This window comes from Nilaparvata lugens, chromosome 5 (genome assembly GCF_014356525.2).
Source record: "Nilaparvata lugens isolate BPH chromosome 5, ASM1435652v1, whole genome shotgun sequence".
In the NCBI taxonomy this organism is placed as follows: domain Eukaryota; kingdom Metazoa; phylum Arthropoda; class Insecta; order Hemiptera; family Delphacidae; genus Nilaparvata; species Nilaparvata lugens.
This window is the reverse complement of record NC_052508.1, coordinates 22,564,787-22,586,592: the sequence shown is the minus strand read 5'-3', so window position 1 is coordinate 22,586,592 and position 21,806 is coordinate 22,564,787. Positions and strand designations below refer to the sequence as shown.

The 21,806-nt window shown below is 34.8% G+C and overlaps 1 protein-coding gene across 1 annotated transcript; it reads left to right on the top strand.

The window, feature by feature from the left end:
- Positions 1 to 968: 968 nt before the first annotated feature.
- LOC111050996 (TATA-box-binding protein) lies at positions 969 to 20,663 on the top strand. Its single transcript, XM_039427954.1, has 7 exons — positions 969 to 1,146; positions 3,849 to 4,051; positions 5,043 to 5,173; positions 7,362 to 7,605; positions 9,637 to 9,740; positions 14,333 to 14,427; positions 20,132 to 20,663. Exons 1-7 carry the CDS (start codon positions 1,062 to 1,064, stop codon positions 20,206 to 20,208), a joined length of 939 nt encoding a protein of 312 aa, XP_039283888.1. The 5' UTR covers positions 969 to 1,061; the 3' UTR covers positions 20,209 to 20,663.
- Positions 20,664 to 21,806: the final 1,143 nt, after the last annotated feature.

The window sequence follows — 21,806 nt, the reverse complement described above, 5'->3', positions numbered from 1 at the left end:
TATATTTTTCTTTCTTAAAATTTCCGTCAAGGTGGCTCGACAACAAAGACTGACATTCTCAGGATCAACTCGCACTACAGTAAAGTCCACGTTATAATGGCAGAAGAAAAAGATAGGGGAACAACGTTGCCGAACCTCTGTCTTATCAATGCCTTCTTAAGACGGTAGCTGATACAGGTTTGTTGATGTAATATTAACTGTTCATTCTCGTTTATATTGATCAATTATTTTTTATTGGGCAAGACTTGATTTTTTTCAATATTTTTATAACTTCCAAGATGGAATATTTTGTTAATTAATGATTAATTCTACATTGTTAATGGACGATCTGGCAACAGAGCAAAGCAAGAAAAAGAAAGCGCTAACCGCTTTGTTAAATGATAGACAAGGATAGCAATGCCATTGCTAATCAAACCCTGCCATTTTAACGTGAACCTTACTATAATACCTCGACAAGCTGTTAACATCTCCATGGAAGGAAGAACTATAATATTCTACACTATTCTATTCGAATGGTCGTGGTCTAAGATTTAGGTTGACAATTTTGCATTTTTTCTCTATGTTTATATTACATATATATTTTTGTATATTGATATGATTTGACATCTGAAATGTGAGCCAGCCTTACTAAAGGCCCCTTTGAGCATGACAAAATACCGGTATGGTTTGGCATAGAGAAAATATTGCCTGAAAATATATCTCAAGATTCAGAGAGCGTTATGGGCATTATGTACAGGTACAAAGTGGTTCATGTTCCCAATTTTACTGTTAATAAAAATTGTTAAATCAACTTGTTAAATCTACTGTTATAAACCGGCATGCACCATGCACCTGTTGGTACTGGGCTTCAGCGTGCAACTACAAAGTTCCTAAAAATCTTGTTTGTCAGGGTCATTTCCCACTTTGACGCATTTTATCTTTATTTTTTCTGCTTGTTATGTTGTCACTCTGTAGAAATAAAATCTCTTGAAGCGTTTGATAAACGAATTTCTAGGTTATAGTTTTGTGTAATGATTGAAGCTCGAAGTTTTCATATGTATTGAAGGCTCCCGCCTCCCGGGATGGATTATTATTGGTTTATAATTTTCCATGAAATAAGACTCACTGCAATCCATTTATTTTGCTTCCATTTGTTGTGTTTTCCTTGTAAGTATATTTTCTACAAGCTTAGTTGAGTTATGTATATCTATGCTATGTTACTGAACACTTATTTCCAACAATGAAAATTAAATGTACTCAGAAGTTTTTACAAAATTCTATACAATTTGTAAATGATGGATGTGTTTACATTGAATGCCTGTATGTGCAAGTGCACTGGAAATTGCCATTAAAATAAGTTGTGACTTGCATGAAGCTGCTCACACTAAACGTAAATAGCAAGTACTAGTACAAGCTTTCAGTGTGAGTATTTCTATAGTTTCTATTGCTCTTTTCAGATATGTTTCTCATTAGTCTGTACGCTTGGTCATACATAACCATAACCAAGCACATAACATACAGTACGCATTCAATGTGATCACACACTTAATCAGTTTACTATTATTATGTTTTATTCTTTGTTGACCGAGCGAAGTGAGGTCTAAAATTCAAGTCGACGGTTTGGCATTTCTCTTGATGTTTATATTTTTATATGTTGCGCATTTACGGCGAAACGCGGTAATAGATTTCCATGAAATTTGACCGGTATGTTCCTTTTTAAATTGCGCGTCAACGTATATAAGGTTTTTGGAAATTTTGAATTTCAAGGATAATATAAAAGGAAAAAGAAGCCTCCTTCATACTCCAATATTAGAGTAAAAATCAGACTAAAGAATTATTCATCATAAATTAGCTGTCGAGTGGATTATAAATTGCATGCCATGACGCATGCAATTCAATATCTCAATGTAACTTGATAAAAAAAAATCAGCAGCTGTGTAGACTATTAATTGCATGCCTCATTGAATGCAATTTTTATGCACTATTAAATGAACTATTAATTACGTGCAATAACGCATGCAATTAATAATTAAAATAACATAGTATTGTCTCTCGAACTTTCTCTGCTTTGAATTTGGGCTGTCCTGTAGCCAGTATGTCTTGAAGGAGATTAGCTTTTAATGTTAGCATTTTTGATACACCAACCCGAACAGCCATTAGCCGTTTCCACACCGATATCTCGCCGTCACGTCATACAGACTGGATTTACTCTGATGGACAGTATAAGAGGAGGATGCGGTTAATAACTGCGCGAGGTCTACTGTTCACAGAACAACTATTAATAACTGTATCAACTGTCGGTCACTTAGTAGGCCTACAGTACTCATGATACGGTACAATTTATCATGATTATTAGAAATCAGGAGTAACACTAACTCCTTGTATTTAATAGGATATTTATGAGCAATTGTGCATACAATACTAATCAAAGAATTTTCAAAAACAGGCTCATCACTCGTGAAAATAAAGAAAAAATTTACAGGAATGTACGGTAAAGCTGGTTATGACATATGGAGCACAGACCTGATCAATAATTGAGCAAGGATATGATTAGCTTAGAGCTCTTCATGTTTTTTATGTTAGTCATGCGTTTTTCATTCATGTAATTTACAATATTTCCTGGCTTATACACTAACTTACAATAAATGACGGTATAGCTAATTATTCAAAAATTTTACAAAGTTAGAAAAATTATTAATCACAATGAAGGTTTAATGCAATTTGAATAATGATAGTATAATATTATAATGTAACTACATAAATCGGCGATGTTTCAACAAATAATTGCCGACTTCCTGGAAAGTATATAAAAGTATATACGGTAATTGAGAGGATGAGAGAGCGCTAAGGTAATTTAAGATAATGATGTTGAGAATATAAGAATAAAATTTTTGGTAGGTTAGGATAATTGCCTTTATTTATTACACTACAAATTATTACAAGTGTTGTGGGCAAAGTTGATGCAATTAGAGCTTCTTCTCCCACATAACCCAAACAAAGTTTCTTGGAGAGTTGAAAATTATTAACATTATTTAATTATTAGTATACATTATTACAAGTGTGTGGGCGAAGTTGATGCAATAAGAGCTTCTTCTTCACATAACCCAAAGTTTCTTGGAGAACCAGATAATATAATTGTGAGATTGTCGAAGTGTTTGGGGGGAAATATTGTGCAGTAGCCTATTAATACAGTATTTATTTATCGAAACAGGGTATGTATCGATATATTAAATTGAATTTTATTGTCAAAAGATCAGAAAAAACACCATTTTACAACATTTCTAGAGTATACTATACATTGACTGAAGAACACGATTAATACAATATTATCAATGTAATTTTTGACACTGCCAACATAAGATTATATTATTTTGATACTAATGAAATGTCGATTCAATATGAGTGTTTAATATAAATGTTTTTGAAAAAAGGAAATAAGCCTATCTGCAAGTTGAATACCAAGTTAATACAATATTAGGAATAATACAATATCATCAATTTAATTTTTGGCACTACCAACATAAGATCCCTTGTAGTTCATACTAATGAAATGTCGGTGAAAGAGTTCAATATTATGTTTTTGAAAAAAGGAATGTAGCCTACCTGAAGGTTGAGTGATATGCAGTATCAGGTTTTTGAACGAGAACTAGATATTTGTCATGCAATTTGAACTAGATATTGTTCATGTTGTAGAAAAGAATATTATGATCATATCATGACTAGTGGGGTATCATAATTAGGACTAAGTTTATTAGTACTAACTTATTTAATATGTGTATTATAATTATTAAGTATTTGTAAATAGATAGTCACTCTTCTGGTTGCAATTCATTGGCAATTATTATTTATGTTTGTATGTTTTGTTTGAGACGGCTCGATCATGGACGGAATGCTACCGAGTCCAGGGTTCAGCATCCCGAGCATCGGCACTCCGCTGCATCAGAACGATGAGGACCAGCTGCAGCTGCCAGTGCAGCCCCCACCACTCCTGCCCCTGTCCGGCCCCTCCTACGCGCCCTCGCTCGTCGGCGGGTTCTCCACGCCGCAGCAGCTCATGCAGCCGCAGACACCGGTAAGTTGCCTACATAAATTAATTTATTGTCTCAAAATAATAAACGAAAACAATACATACTTTGAAAAAAATTACTTGAAAGTACAAAAAATATAATGTTAAATTTCTTGAAATTATTCGGCGTTACCAGCAAAACCTTATTGGTTTATCTGCTAGCGACGATTAACAAATCATCAATTTCATAAGATCAATGCAAAATCAGCCAAATCAATGATAAATATTCTTTTTGTGTTTTTCTAAATCTTTGAATCATTTATCATTGTGCTATGAATTGGAACTAAATCAATGTGGTGCTATCATTGTGACTAAATAGTGGATAATATTCGTGGAAGGACACTTACTTATTAACAATTAGACGAACCCTTTCAAACAATTTAAAAGGGCTTCTTTAGTACAAACAATTGATAACCCTCCCTTCAATGTATTACAAACATAGAACAAACACCATCCATCATTATTTTATATTATATATTACAGCAGAAGCATTCATCGAAAAATTACAGCAGAAGCATTCATCGATAAATTAACGTATTCCAGCTATGGTTGTTTATCTATAGAGATGTTAATTACACATTTTAAAGAAAATTAGACAATAAATCCAGCTTTGTTATTAAATGTAAAGTAATTTATAATTTTATAAGAAACATTAGTAATCGAGAATGAATGGAATTGAAGTTCATTTGTGTGTTAAATAAATTGCCGGCCAGGATAGCCGAGACGACTAAGGTGTTGCTCCCTTCAGTCTATTAGCGCTACCTGGTAGTTGGTTTGAATCCCGCTCTAGGCATGGACGTTTGATTATCTCATCAAATCACTAACGCACTTTCCATTACCCATGCACAAGAGAAAATCTCGTGTGGAGATCATCCGCAATTAAAAAATTGAGATAAATATTCAGGAAGGAATTTTTACCCTTTGGAAAATTAATCTGAGTTTATCTAAAACAATGTAGTTTTTTGTGTTGATCAACTGTGTATTGATAATGTTGCAGCAAAACATGATGTCGCCAATGGTAGCTCCCAACCAAACGCCACAGTTGTCGAGTATGTGTCCCGGAACGCCAGGACCTATGACACCCATGACACCATCCTCAGCTGATCCAGGAATTGTGCCCCAATTGCAGTAAGTATTGAAAGCAATTGGTTTCCTCGCTACCAAGAACTAAGATTGTACTCTAATTGGGTCATGTTATTGGATGCTAGGCAAACAAACTGCACTTGTAAAATTGAGTTCTTGAGAATAGTTCATAGTTAGGCTCTATATCATTCACATTACCAAACTAGCTCATCAAGTGGTTGCATTTATATTGGATTACGTAACTTTTGTCTTCATATTTCTTGTGTCGGTTTTAAAATCCAATTCAATTATATAGCAGCTCATCAATCATCTCTTATATTCCCAAATATTCAACCTGAAACCGACGGATGTAAACCCTCATTTATTTGAATTGGTCTTATTCTCTGCATGTGCTCTACTGTAGTCTGTGCAAACCTTAGTTTGCAGCATGGTTTACAGTGATGCCAGATTTCACAGAATTCAGAGAGCTTGTTAGCTAAACTGTGTGAGAGAAAAAACGGCAATTGTGTGCTTCTGTATTGTTATACAAGTCACTCCCCATTTTTATACTGCTATAATTTATTTATATATGAACCAATTTTGTTAGAACTAAATTTGTTAGATAGAGCACTCATTGAGGTTGTGTTTAACACCAATTTTCATTTGTTTCAATTTAAAAATGCCCCCTTTATTGACTGTGGAAGAAAGAGCAGAAATAGCCGCTCGTTATGAGCTGTGGGGATCTGTGGTGCGAGTTCAAAGGTGGTGGAGGGCTGAACGAGGGATCCATGCAACACTGGGTGCAATAACACTGAGATCTTTCTTAAGAATCATTGCAACAGAGTAACGTGAAAGACCACTTTCACGTTATCCTTGACGCAGTGATTTCTTTTAAGGTAGCCGCACACAGATCGTCATCGGACGGACGGCACGCTTCGTACGGTTCGTACTTTTATTAGTTGCTGCGCACACTAGTCGTCATCGGAGCATTGGCATTTTAGTTCATTGCGACGTATGTCGAGTCGTGTGCGAATTAGGAATTTAATAAACAAATATTACAGTAAAATCACTTCACATATATGGGCTACTTTTGTTCAAATTAATAAAAACAATACGAAAAATTGTAGTACCCTTTATTAAAGGGTATTATTACTTAAAGGGTATATAGTTTTTCGTTAAGGGTATTATAAGTTTTTATATTATTTTTTATTGAATATTACAGTATATAAGTGATGTATAGCAGTAAATTAATTTAAAGTGTAATATTTTTTAGCTACTTCCGCATGTCGCAAGTAATGTTTTTTTGAGATTTTGAATGTCCTCAGACAACATATAGTTAAACTGAACACCACTTATCGCCGTGTGGTTGAGCCATTGAGTCATTAAATCCGAACGGAGCCGTCGGCTTCAGTGACTTATCAGACACTCTGTATTCAAATAACATTGGTCATAAAGCCTCGTGCTGCAAACTCAGGGTTGCACGAATTATTGGTATGTTTCACAGTTCTCTTACAATTGGAAATTTATAATAATAAGAACAATTCCTAACATAATTATCATATTGAGTAACACTTTTATTACTGAAACATGAACATCATGAAATTCAACCTCCTAATACAAAAATCCCCAACTATTTTCACTATTTGACCTTTCCATCACTTTATTATTCAGTTATTGCAGCTCTTTCATATTGCTTTCTTTAAATGAATTAAATGGCTTATTCGAACTGATAATATTGTTCATTGAAGCATTTTTACATTTGTGTGTATTTTATCATCATTTGTCAAAGTTTTAAACTATTCTTATATAGTATACTACAGTATTTGTGAAACTATTCTCATATAGTATACTATAGTCCATGTAATGAATGAATATATGATAATATATATAATATATTAATGTATACCAATCACTGATTGTCATTTTGCCGGCCAGATAGCCGAGTTGACTAAGGCGTTGCACCCTTCAGTCTGCTTGTACTACCTGGTCGCGGGCTCGAATTCCCATCGAATAGGCATTTGCGTTTGGTAATCTCATAATACATCCTCGCACTTCCTATTACCCACGCACAAGCTCATGTGGGCATCATCAGCAATAAAAAATGTACTGATTGTATATTGTTTATGACAAATAAACATGTTCGGTTTGAATAACCGGCCATTATTCTGATCTTAGCCTAAATATCAGCCATTGAAGTACTAGTAAGCATGAGTAACTGCTTAAGCATGAGTAACTACTGTTTTGTGAACTCTAGGAACATAGTTTCAACGGTGAACCTCGGCTGCAAGCTGGACTTGAAGAAGATAGCGTTGCACGCGCGTAATGCCGAGTACAACCCGAAGCGATTCGCGGCGGTGATCATGAGGATACGAGAGCCGCGAACGACTGCGCTGATATTCAGCTCGGGCAAGATGGTTTGCACCGGTGCCAAAAGCGAGGAAGACTCCCGGCTCGCCGCGCGCAAATACGCTCGCATCATTCAGAAGCTCGGCTTTCCAGTCAGTATACCTTCTAATTATTCACACTCTCATTTCAATAGATCGATAGTCAGTATTTGTTTGGACTGAAAATTGGACTCAAATTCAAAAGTGAATGAAACATAACCTAATTTTGGGACTTGGTGTATAAATCAAAATTTTGGGAAGGAACAGTTTTGGGCTATGCCTGTTTCAATCATTTTAATGAATTGTGTTTTGTCTATTATTGAATATGTGAATAAGTATACTAATTCCTCAAACTCAAATTCAATAAAATCTATTCTTACATTTTGTACACTAATTTTTAAACTCAACTTTTAAAAAAGCCATACTACTTATTATTTTTTGTAAAGAAGCAATTAGGATGACAGCTTCCCCAGCTGCTATTATAGTGAGGGCCAGGGCTGTTATAATGGCAGTATTTGATTAACATTGGTGTCTATCATTCGATAAAGCAGATATCGCTATTCCTTTCTAGCTCTGCAACGTTGCTATATCGTTGTAGAAATATGATTGACAATATTTTATCTCAATAAAAAAATGTATCTTTCAATCATTGAAAAATATATGTTGTTGACGAATAAAATATGATTAAACAAGAATGACCAGTTAATATTACATCAGATATACTGGTATCAGCTGTCCTCTATAGAAGGCAGTGACAAGGCAGAGAATCGGTAACGCTGTTCTTCTATATTTCTTCACTGCTATTATGACGTAGACCTCACTATAGGAAAATAGGTCATACAAATACATACAAAATGCACTATCCAGATGTTTTGATTGCTCACAATGCTTACGAATTGGACATTCATATAATAATATGCACATACATTGCTCCGACGTCCTATTTCGATGAGTTTGTAAATTATAATAATCTATAACTATAATAACAAATTGTAAAATCAGTAAATTTTGAAATATATTTGTAAATTCCTATACAAAAGCACAGAAAGCAAGCGTCTATTACAATAATTGTGTGGAGTTTTTGACTAGGTTATATCAAATAATATTGTGGAATTGAATACTTCACATGAATCATAACATCATGAATATTAACTGACATAACACTTATGAAAAATGATCTCATAATCACTATAATAATGGAAAATATATCAGGACATGATAAACAAATGCTGTTATTACCGATTATAATAATAATTATTATTATCTACTGCTAGTTGATAACGGTTCAAGGATAGTTGAGATGTGTTCTGCGACTGGAGTCATTCTCGGTGTGTGGGTCTGTCAACGTACTCTGTGTTTTATAAACGGAACATACCTTCACAAAAATCCATTGTAAAACTAGACGGATGAGTGGATATTTATGAAAAAATTATTTTTAACAAAACGCATTTACCATATAGATGGCGAAATTATTTTCCAAAACGTCAGAAGAGATCATGGAAGTTTTTTCTAATTAGATAATAGGAAAGGTGTTCTGAAGACATATTAATTTTCAACAAAGCAAAATAACAGAGGACGAATAGACCTTGAAAATGATATATTGACTGGAATTTTTAGATGAAAATCAGCCGAGCTATTTAAAATACAAATGAACATTATGCTTATGGAGATGGAAATCCAAAATGGCCGCCCTACTGTCGACCCTCAAGCATTGTTAGTTCGACCATATAAAACATAGTATTAAATTCAATACGACTTATACAAAAAAAACGTAGTAAACGAGATTATAAAACACTTATTGAATTGGGCTGCTTTTAAATTAATAAAACAAAATAAAACTTTAAGTTTTTTAATAAATAAAGGGTGCTACAAGTTTTATTTTGTTTTATTAAACGAGATTAGTTTGTACATAAAATAAAGAATTGCAGAAGTCATCGCAGGAATATTTCATTCAATCTCCACTTTGCAGACTTTCATACAAAGTCATTTAAACAACTCGTAGAAGGTGCATTATAGAATTAGGTCCATTATAGAACATATTTTTTAATCCACTTCTTCCCAAACAGTATCTTCACTTGCCTTCATTTATAATCATATTTCTTAAGTATTGTCAACTCTTCTGAGAATCTCTTTTTTCTCTTTCAGGCGAAATTCTTGGACTTCAAAATCCAAAACATGGTTGGCAGTTGTGACGTGAAATTCCCAATAAGACTGGAAGGACTTGTGCTGCTACACGGTCAATTTAGCAGGTCAGCTCATCAACAACTTTATGTTATATTTATTTTTCATGCTGTTCTCTCAAGAGAAGAAGTTATTGAAGGTTTGATAATAATAATAATAATAATATTGGTATGGATTTTATGAATGGCTTTTCAGGCAGTCGCTGACTGAAGCTCCACCTTGCCTGCATAATTTTAATTCAAGCCGTCAATGGATCTCACGACTGTTTACTGTATATCAGACAGGACCTACAGTTTATCGTGCCCATTCGATAACACGGGAATCACATATCGACAACATCTGCAGGGGTTGAGAGATAAACTGAAGACAAGGCTAAATATCATCAGCAAACTTGCGGGAACAACCTGGGGTTGTGACATGAATGCCCTTCGAACATCAAGTCTTGCACTTCTGTACAGCACAGGGGAGTACTGCTCTTCTGTCTGGGCTCGCAGCAGACATGTTGAGAAAATTGATACAGTTTTCAATGAAACTATGAGGAAGATTAGTGGGACATTGAGACCAACAGAGACTGAGTGGTTGCCTGTGCTCAGTAACATCATGCCTCCAGATCTCAGAAGGTTGGAGAAGAAGAACAAGTTCATTTCCCAGTTACAACACATTCATGAGGATCTCCCAGTCTCAAGAGATTTGGCTAACCCTCCACCAAGGCGCCTCAAGTCAAGAAGATACTTGAGACTTGACGAGCAAGAGGAAATTAGAAGTGCAAGGGAGTTATGGAGACTGAGATGGTTGCAGGGAGAGGTCAGGAACAAAGGCCTTGTGGATGACCCAAATGACATTGTTCCTGGCACCCAGCTGAGACGTAGAGAGTGGTGTGGCCTTAACCGGTTCAGGACGCAGGTGGGAAGGTGTGCTGAGCTGATGACAGCATGGGGATACACATCTGATCCTCTGTGCCAATGTGGACAAATCCAATCAATGAACCACCTTATATCTGAGTGTCCACAATACTCCTATCATGGAGGGCTGTCGGCCCTCCATGATGCTGGAGAAGATGCGTGTCAGTGGCTCCAGAACGTTCTAAATTCTATTAGTATTTGAAATATTAAGTTTAAAATTATGTTTTTTTTTATAATTTTGGCCTATGTATGCATATGCATATATATATATAACTCGGGAATGACCCAGCTAAAAACGTTTGTGCATATCCGGGCTTGAGCCCGGGAACTCAAGGCTGCTATGCAATTGCTACACCCACTAGACCATTCATAGATCACTTAGAAAACGTTTAAAAAAGAAACTTTTAAATTAACAACTTTCACGTAAAGTTGAATAATTAGCCAAGTCGAATCATAGATAGTACCTGCTAGACTGATAGAAATAGAAATTGCTGTATTGACATAGGAAACTTTTTAAAAAATGCATGGTCAACGACATTTTATACGAAATTTCAAGTATACAAAATACATTTTTGGAGAAAAACAACACAATTCTACAAAATAAAGTCGGTTTCCCCCTGTGGGTTGGGGGAGCTTTGAGTCGATCATCGTACTCAAGAATGTGTTGGAAACCAGAATTCACCCACAGTATCCATGCTTGTCGTAGGAGGCGACTAAAATGGACCTCAAGGCAACTTCTGGAGTTGCCTTGCCTTCAAACCCACGGTTCTGCCCCATCAGGGCAGACTTGGATGGGCAAAAAGAAAAACCCAAGAGACCAGAGATGGGTGAAACTCCAGGCACAAAAATGTAGGTCAAGAGGCTAAGTCGAGGGTGGCGAGGTGCCCTAGAGGCAATTTGGCGACCCCTCCTTCAGCGGAAGGATCTACAAAAAGACCAGGAGTGGAACTCACGTAGGTCAAGAGTTTTGGGTGGAGTGACCAAACCTCACCATTGTTCAAAGAAGGACGGCCATTTAGGCAAAACTTCTTGGGAGAGGTGAGGCTTCTGACTCTGCGAAGTTTCGGAGGGGCAAAAAGAGAAAACCCAAGAGACCAGAGATGGGTGAAACTTTAGGCACAAATGTGGGTCAAGAGGCTGAGTCAAGGGTGGCCGGGCGCCCTAGAGGCAACTTGACCACCCCTCCCTCAGCGGTAGGACCTTCAAAGTAGGCCAGGAGTGGAACTCACGTAGGTCACGAGGACTAATGAGTCTGAAGAGACTGTCAAGCATATCACACTGGATTGCAACAAGCAACCGGGTGATGAATGGGATGTTTGTATAGGGAAAACTCCTGGTTCTTGTAAAGAACACAGTTACTAACTAACATACTACTTAGGAACACAATAAGCTTCGGTTGACGTGTGGGGTTCTCTGAACCTTTGGATCCTTGAATCCGTCCCTTCAAAAACAATAAACAATAAAGTCGGTTTTAATATTGTTCACAATTCATACACTCGAAAATCAACAGATAGACTGTAACCAACAATAAAGGCCGGTTTCCGAGCTCGGGATCTATAAGTTCTGAACTTACAGAGTCCAGGACTAAAATAAGCTCTCGGGTCTAAATTGACTTTCTGAGTCACGATTTCATCTTCTAAACTCCGGAGTCCATCAAGTTCTCGACGTATTTGAGTCCAGGACTTTAACGCAGTAAACATGAGGGAAATTCACAATATTTTGCTGTTGTATTGTTGGCATTATAGCAAAACGGAAACAGCTGATTGCAACGCGACAGTTCAAATGAGCATGCTCTCCAAACTATTTTGTAAAAATAAGTTTCGATTTCTTTGTAGACCTATTCAAAGCAAAACCTTTGAAAGGTGAATGAATAAATATTTCATTTTACGTTATGATATTATTATTGATCCTAACCAGTGATTTTGGAATAAAAATATCATTAGGCTATTGAGTTTGAAAACGTATTTGTTTTGAAAAAACTGGAATAATAATTCATTATTGTTATTGTTATTAATATGTTGAATATGACATTGAATAATAACATTCAGATTGAAATACAAATTCCAAAGCAATCCTTGTATTATTTTGCTTGAACATTTTTAGGTTATGTCACAGTCGTAAAATGAGGTTAGTTTTTTACGCATATTTCTGATACAATTTTATTCCAAAATAAACTTGCAAACTATTAATTATGAATTTAGATGGACTAATCCAAATAATTTAGGTATTCCATGATATCTATTTGGCTTTTTATCTACTCCAAAACAATAACTGAATTGTGTTTGCTCAGTTAAGCCTAGAACTTGAATTTAAACCCTACCTCAGTCGAGGGTTTAAAATCACGCTGTTTTAAGTCCTGGACTTGACGATTTTTGATAAATCCTTGACTCGGAAAAAGGCGAGAATCTAATTTAAGTCCTGGACTTATAAGACCTTCACTCAGAAAGCGAAATTATAAACTTCAGGGTCTAACATAATCTCTAAACTCCAGAGTCTATTTAAGTCCTCAACTACGTTAACACTCTGACTCGGAAAGCCAATTTTCTGACTCCAGAGTTTAAAGCCAGTTAAAGTCTAGAACTTGGCTAAATCCCGAGCTCGGAAACCGGCCCTAAATGGTTTACTAGGTTCTATTCCCAATCCGTCTGATATTTATTGTACATTCCTCAATTCGTTACTGAAGCACAGGTCATAGACTTTTGTAGGCATCATAAGCAAACTAATATTATTAGTATTAAGATACGCTCTCTCTATCTTTTTATTGTTTGTTGTGAAATTTAATGTGCATGTTGCATTTGCGATTTTTATATAATATTGGAATTTTCTTTATCGATAACATTTTTTACTTCTTTCAAGTTCATCATCAGTCAAATAGTCTTGTATTCAGTATTCCAGTAATAATATTACTGTAGTATGTATTTATAGATTGTTTATGAAATCTGAGTAATATTATTTTCATTGCTTTATAGAAATATTTTAAGATCCAATTTGTCAGTCAATATGTGACGCGTCATATGCAGCAGGAGCCTGCGCTCTCCTCTCCCTTGTTTTAGTTCCGTATAACCAACATATATTGTGATTCAATTAGATATAAAAATTTATTATTTCTAGAATCTCAATATTTTCTTTAATATACTCAAATACTAATTTCCTCAACTTTTTTAATTACATAATAGAATCATTACATATTACCTCATACATTTATAATCTATAAATACAGTTTAATCGTGATTTTGTAAAATTTTATTCTACTTGGGCGCAATTTAAAACGGCACAGAGATAGTGTTTCTAAGACTAAAATTTACCAGTTTAGTTTTTTCGCATTGACTGTGAGAATGAGTTCAAATATTCAACAACTCTATTACTCACCAAATTCCAATCAATTTCCAGTTTATCTTGTTTTTTGTCATCCAGCCAGTCTACAGATGAAAATAAATCAGTAATGACTTTTGTTCAAATGCTAATGAATGTAATTCTTCATTCATTTCCATCTATAGGCTATCTTATTATATAAATATTTGTCAGGCGACTGACTATATACTCCATATAGACTCTATAGACTGACTATACTCCAGTACAGTTATACCAAAAATTAGCCAAAATGTTATCCAGGCAAAGTTGTATCAAGTCAGTTATCTCTTCACTTTCTTCATGCCTATGTGAAAATATTTTACATGGAAAGAATTCTTACATTGAAGGAAACTATTTCACTATTCGCAACCCATCAGTAACTGTCATTTTTGTTGGTTGTGTTTCAGTTATGAGCCTGAACTTTTCCCTGGGCTAATCTATCGTATGGTGAAACCAAGAATTGTACTTCTCATTTTCGTATCCGGAAAAGTTGTGTTAACAGGTGGGTAAGACTTCTCAATATTATTGTAAATGAAATAACTCTTGGCAAATTTCAATCTAAGGTGTCTAGAAAATTGTTTAATTGGAAAATATAAAGAGACGAAACATTGATAAACAAATTGAGGGAAGCTGTTGACGTTGGTATCACTAATTGCTCAGATAAGATAAGAGTGCTTCTTCCCGTTGCACCGGTTGCTCAAAAGCCGGTTAAATTTTAATCCTGGTTAATTTCACGAAAACCAATCAGAGGTTTTTTCTTTTTTGAAAAAACTTGAAAATACTCTCATTGGTTCTCGTGGAATTAATCATGATTAAAACTTAATCGGCTTTTGTACAACCGGCACTTGAAATCGCTTTGGAGTCTCACCACACTCAGCAAAGAAAAGTTATAAAATCCAAAGAGATCAAAAATCCATATTTTTTCGTTAGTGTTAAATCGTACACCATAAACCTACGTTTGGAAGAGTGTTTGCCAAACTCCCTTTAGTTGAAAGTTTTAAACTATTATTTTTCGATTGGAAAGTTCACCGATCTATAGTCTTTAAAGACATTGTAAATATCTCGTCAGAAATATATGTGCAACGTTATATGATGGAAGCCGAATTTACCAACAGTAGATGACAATTAAGCTTGCCTTTTCACCATCCTTGATTCATCTCCTACCTCGGGGACACCTGAATACCTTACCTGGGAGTTGTAAGCTCAATAATATAAATATTACATTAGGTACTCTGCAGATTTTCGGTGAGTTATTCTTTTATATTTCATTGCATGTACTTGTTTCTGTAGAGATATCACTTGTTCCTTTTCTATTCAATACAGTCCACTTTACATCAAAATTATTGATTACCAATTTAAAATCAATATAAATTTCGTAAAGTTGAACCTTAGAGTTTACATTGTCCACCAGGCCAGATTTTATTGGCTATTTTTTATTCAAATATTTGGCAAGCACTTATCCAATTTTATTGTAAATCGTTTGTGCATGCTAGGGTTCAAACCTGTTTGTACATTATGAATTGAGCCGATCAAGTTGGTTCACTCTTATCTCTATGTCCGATTGGAACCGTTACTTTGCAATGCTGATAACGTTATCGCTTAGCTTGCTTCGTCTATGAGCTTTCTCTGTTCAATTTGTACTAACATTATCATTTTGCTTGCTTGAATCATCAATGAAAATCGTTCATTGTTGCATTTGTAATTTTATTCGAAAATTAGTAAATGAAAATCATTAAGACCTTTCCAATATCCAATCATGAGTGAAAAGAAGTTAAAGCTCAAACGAGCTAAACTTGAGCAATATTTCTATCGTATTCAACGTACTTTCGATTTGTCGAAAAAGGCTTTAAAAGAAGAAGCTAGTGCTAAACAATTTCTAATTCTCTATAGTTCCACTCTTAAAACTGTTCAGGATTATGAAGCTGTTGAAATGGAAATACAGGAGCTTGAAATGGAAAAAGACCCGGAATTTGTACCCAAATTTAGTAGTTCACATATGGAAATGTTCGAACATATGGAAGCAATTGCTAGTGAATTGAAAAAACGCAGTCAGGTTGTACCTAGTGTTTCTACCCGGCTCAACTTGTATCTTCCAATAAGGATTCGTCTAATATTTTACCGAAAATTGAAATTCCTGTGTTCGACGGAGATCAATCAAAATGGGCGGTATTCTACGAAATGTTTAAATGCATGATTCATGACAACAAATCGATTCCAAATCAACAAAAGGTCCAATATCTGGTGTCCAAACTATCTGGAGAAGCGGCTAATATTTCACGTCATCTACCACCTATTGCTAATAATTATGAAATTATTTGGGATGCATTAATTAAGCGGTTCAATGACCCCCGCTCACTCTCAAATGTGTACTTGAAACAAATTTTCGAATTCAATTGTCTAAAATCTGAGTCTCGTGCAGGTTTAGTTTCTATAGTCGATCAGTTCTGTGGTTCAATTACTGCTTAAAACGCTACGAGGTGAAGATGTATCTGATGCAATATTTCTGTTCCAAGCGTTGAAAATTTTAGATCCTGTTTCTCGAAAGGCATTTGAAGCTTCAGTTCATATTAAGGATGACCCCACATATACTGATTTTGTTTCATTCATCGAAAGGCAGATTAAATCGTTACCGCATGACGAATCGTCTAAACAATGCAAGCCAGTAGTGAAACCAATACCAAAATCCAAAGTGTTGGTTGTTCAATCGAATTCGCAAGTGACCAAATCACCGGTAAAAATATCAGAATGTCTGAAATGTTCGATGACAATCATAAATTGATCAATTGTCGTCTTTTTCGTCAGTTATCACCTTGGGACCGTTTTCGTTTTGTTAAGGAGAAGGGTTGCTGTTTGAAATGTTTCTCGCCAGCCCATCGTAGTAAAGATTGTACTTCTTCCTGCGAGGAATGTAGTCAGAAGCATAATTCGCTTTTACATTTCGGAAATGCTTCAAATTCGTCATCAAATTCGGATGCGAAAAAGGTAGAAAATAATACTATTACCTGTTGTTCTATCGATTCGAAGTCGGCACCGTATAGTGTTCTACTATCAACTGCTCAAGTCGAGGTACCTGATAAGAGAGGTAGATTGCACAAAATAAGAGTTTTAGTTGATTCAGCTAGTCAAAGTCATTTCATTACTCGTAAACTTTGTCGTAAATTGCTTTGTCGTATATCGATTTCTCCTTTCCAATTAATTGTGAATGGTTTTGGCGGAAATTCGCAATCAGTTTTTGGTCGTACTTTTGTCACGCTTCAATCTCGAATCGATTCTAGTGTTAAATTTTCCATTGAACCATTAGTTGTCGAAAAAATCATGGAACAGCTTCCCACTAGTAAAATTGATAATTCTAAATTATCAATTTGTTTGGTCTTCGACTTGCTGATGAAAGTTATCACATTCCCAGCGAAATTGACGCTATTATAGGAGCTGAATTAGTGCCCCATATTTTCCGAAATGGTCGTGTGGAAATTGATTCGAATTATTTGATGGCCTTGGAAGTGTTTTCGGTTATATTTGATGGGTAGAGCCCCTATTTTAACTCAATCTTCAGAAAATTCAACGTGTTTGATGACTTGTCTAACATCACCGTTGGATAAGTTAGTTCGAAAATTTTGGGAAGTGGAAAGCGTTCCAGATGTAGGAAAACAACTCACTGCTGATGAGTTGGAATGCGAGAAGAATTTTGCATCGTCCGTTCGTCGTGAAAATTCGGGTAGATTCGTTGTCTCATTATCGTTTTCAAAATCGTACTTTTGTCTTTTGTCTGTATGGCAACTAAAGCCGTTCACATTGAATTAGTTTCGGACTTATCGAACCCAAATGTTCTTATCAGCTTTTCGCCGTTTCCTTGCTCGACGAGGTCCTTGTAAGGTCATGTATTCCGATAATGGTACCAACTTCGTCGGCGCCTATGATGAGCTAATAAAATTGTCACGGATGCTGAACTCCAAGGAATATCAAAACCTGCTCCAGAATGAACTTGCTGATCATAGCATTGAGTTGAATTTAAACCCTACCTCAGTCGAGGGTTTAAAATCACGCTGTTTTAAGTCCTGGACTTGACGATTTTTGATAAATCCTTGACTCGGAAAAAGGCGAGAATCTAATTTAAGTCCTGGACTTATAAGACCTTCACTCAGAAAGCGAAATTATAAACTTCAGGGTCTAACATGATCTCTAAACTCCAGAGTCTATATAAGTCCTCAACTACGTTAACACTCTGACTCGGAAAGCCAATTTTCTGACTCCAGAGTCAGAAGTCAGTTAAAGTCTAGAACTTGGCTAAATCCCGAGCTCGGAAACCGGCCCTAAATGGTTTACTAGGTTCGATTCCCAATCCGTCTGATATTTATTGTACATTCCTCAATTCGTTACTGAAGCACAGGTCATAGACTTTTGTAGGCATCATAAGCAAACTAATATTATTAGTATTAAGATACGCTCTCTCTATCTTTTTATTGTTTGTTGTGAAATTTAATGTGCATGTTGCATTTGCAATTTTTATATAATATTGGAATTTTCTTTATCGATAACATTTTTTACTTCTTTCAAGTTCATCATCAGTCAAATAGTCTTGTATTCAGTATTCCAGTAATAATATTACTGTAGTATGTATTTATAGATTGTTTATGAAATCTGAGTAATATTATTTTCATTGCTTTATAGAAATATTTTAAGATCCAATTTGTCAGTCAATATGTGACGCGTCATATGCAGCAGGAGCCTGCGCTCTCCTCTCCCTTGTTTTAGTTCCGTATAACCAACAAATATTGTGATTCAATTAGATATAAAAATTTATGATTTCTAGAATCTCAATATTTTCTTTAATATACTCAAATACTAATTTCCTCAACTTTTTTAATTACATAATAGAATCATTACATATTACCTCATACATTTATAATCTATAAATACAGTTTAATCGTGATTTTGTAAAATTTTATTCTACTTGGGCGCAATTTAAAACGGCACAGAGATAGTGTTTCTAAGACTAAAATTTACCAGTTTAGTTTTTTCGCATTGACTGTGAGAATGAGTTCAAATATTCAACAACTCTATTACTCACCAAATTCCAATCAATTTCCAGTTTCTCTTGTTTTTTGTCATCCAGCCAGTCTACAGATGAAAATAAATCAGTAATGACTTTTGTTCAAATGCTAATGAATGCAATTCTTCATTCATTTCCATCTATAGGCTATCTTATTCTATAAATATTTCTATTACTCCAGTACAGTTATACCAAAAATTAGCCAAAATGTTATCCAGGCAAAGTTGTATCAAGTCAGTTATCTCTTCACTTTCTTCATGCCTATGTGAAAATATTTTACATGGAAAGAATTCTTACATTGAAGGAAACTATTTCACTATTCGCAACCCATCAGTAACTGTCATTTTTGTTGGTTGTGTTTCAGTTATGAGCCTGAACTTTTCCCTGGGCTAATCTATCGTATGGTGAAACCAAGAATTGTACTTCTCATTTTCGTATCCGGAAAAGTTGTGTTAACAGGTGGGTAAGACTTCTCAATATTATTGTTAATGAAATAACTCTTGGCAAATTTCAATCTAAGGTGTCTAGAAAATTGTTTAATTGGAAAATATAAAGAGACGAAACATTGATAAACAAATTGAGGGAAGCGGTTGACGTTGGTATCACTAATTGCTCAGATAAGATAAGAGTGCTTCTTCCCGTTGCACCGGTTGCTCAAAAGCCGGTTAAATTTTAATCCTGGTTAATTCCACGAAAACCAATCAGAGGTTTTTTCTTTTTTGAAAAAACTTGAAAATACTCTCATTGGTTCTCGTGGAATTAATCATGATTAAAACTTAATCGGCTTTTGTACAACCGGCACTTGAAATCGCTTTGGAGTCTCACCACACTCAGCAAAGAAAAGTTATAAAATCCAAAGAGATCAAAAATCCATATTTTTGCAATTAAGTTAAATTTTAACTTTTGTTTACTTTTGCGCTGTGTGCACAATTTTCCAATGTTGTGTGATTTTAAAGAAATTTGTATTTTTATTATATCTCCTATTTTATACCTTGTATAATTCATCGTTTAACTGCATTTTTTTTACTCGGTGAAATATACATGTAAAAATGTTCACTAAAATATTTTGGCCTCCTACAAATTAAATATAATTATGAGATTAATTTCTTTGAATAAAATCCATAGGTAACTAATAATGTAATACTTTCTTTTTCAGGAGCTAAAGTGAGGCAAGAAATCTATGAGGCATTTGACAATATATACCCAATACTGAAAGGCTTCAAAAAACAATAGTTACAACTCAGTGTGGTTTATTACATCAATACTGTGCTAGACTTATCAACGATTAATTGTCTCGGCCGTTTTGTGATATACGACATTCATAAACTGTCAAAATAAAATTTAAGAATTTTCAATATGTAATTGATGAATAGATTTAGCTTGTAAAGTATTTCAATAGGGCTACTTGATTTTTCAATTATAGAAGATAACTAGTACTCTTTTGATTTATTTTTATATAAACACGACTAGTTTCGAGCACTCAAGTGCTCATATAACAATGAAACAAAGTTGTACTAGGAATTTACTATGATTAAAGATTGAGCTAATTTTAAAAGTTCAAGGTTAGGAATTTTTGACTGAATTTTATATTCACTTGAGTGTTGTACCATAGTTTGAATTTAGGTTTGCTAATGCTAAAATGTTACTGTATGAATTTTTTATAAGAGATAAAGATAATGTAATATTAATTGTTTTTTGCATTTTCAACAATAATCTTGTAGGTGATCATTTGGTGCTGGTTGCACAAAAGCCGGTTAAATTTTAATCGTTATTAATTACAGAATAGAATAGAACTTCATTAACGTAATTCAGATAATACAAAAAGAGAAAATGAAAACTCATTCACAAAAACACCTCGTTTGAAAAATGAATTCAACATAACATAATATGTTCTCTTTTGACAAAGTAAAAAAAAGTTGGCTTGGCCGAAGCCGTCAGCCGGGTTGATAGTTTACAGTCCTTATAATAAAAGCAGACACAGCATCATTGCTCACACACAAAATGCTCAGAATGCCTTCACATTCTTACTATGACACTAATCAAGTTCAATATGGGCTTCAATGTGGCTGGATTGATCAAAGACAAATAAAAACGTTAATAACTAATTTTAAATGACACTTATCAAACTATCAACGACTTTATTATTTACGAATCAAAAATTAAATTCCCTTATCAACTCTTTTCTATAAGCCCAAGCCTCTCTCAAAAACCCGACCAGACTCTGCCAACATTTACCGTTTAAGTAATCTATCACTGCTTCTCTTTCCATTTACCTTCTTTTCAGCCATTTCATCCTTATCTCTAACAGTATGGAGCAGCTATCGATAAAATGAAAGATATCCTCTGTTTCTCTGTTGTTACACATTGAACAAATACCAATCTCTTCTTCTGTATGTGGGCTATGATTTAATGAAAATAATCCCCCTATGGCTTTAAATATAAATTAATTATATAGCGTTGCGCCTATTCTCATCATTGATAAATCTATCATCTTATCAATTTTTACATCTGCGTACACCTTATGGAACTGTGAACGCTCTCATCTTTCTAGCCATTTTGAAATTTGTTTTCATTTTTATCAGTGCCCGCTCCCATGTTGCCTCCCACCCCTGTCTGAAATTCACCGCTTACCAGTTGCGCGCTGCTATCGGCAATTCGATATCAATATCACTCAATAACCTAGTCCATTCCGAATACCATCCACACGTTTCTTCTAAACAGTACTTTGCAATCATTGATCGATATCGCTCAGCCGGGAGCTCGAAAGAGTGCAATATGTATTTAGTGTGTTCTTGCAACGTAAACAGCCACAACATATATTTTCCGGTCTC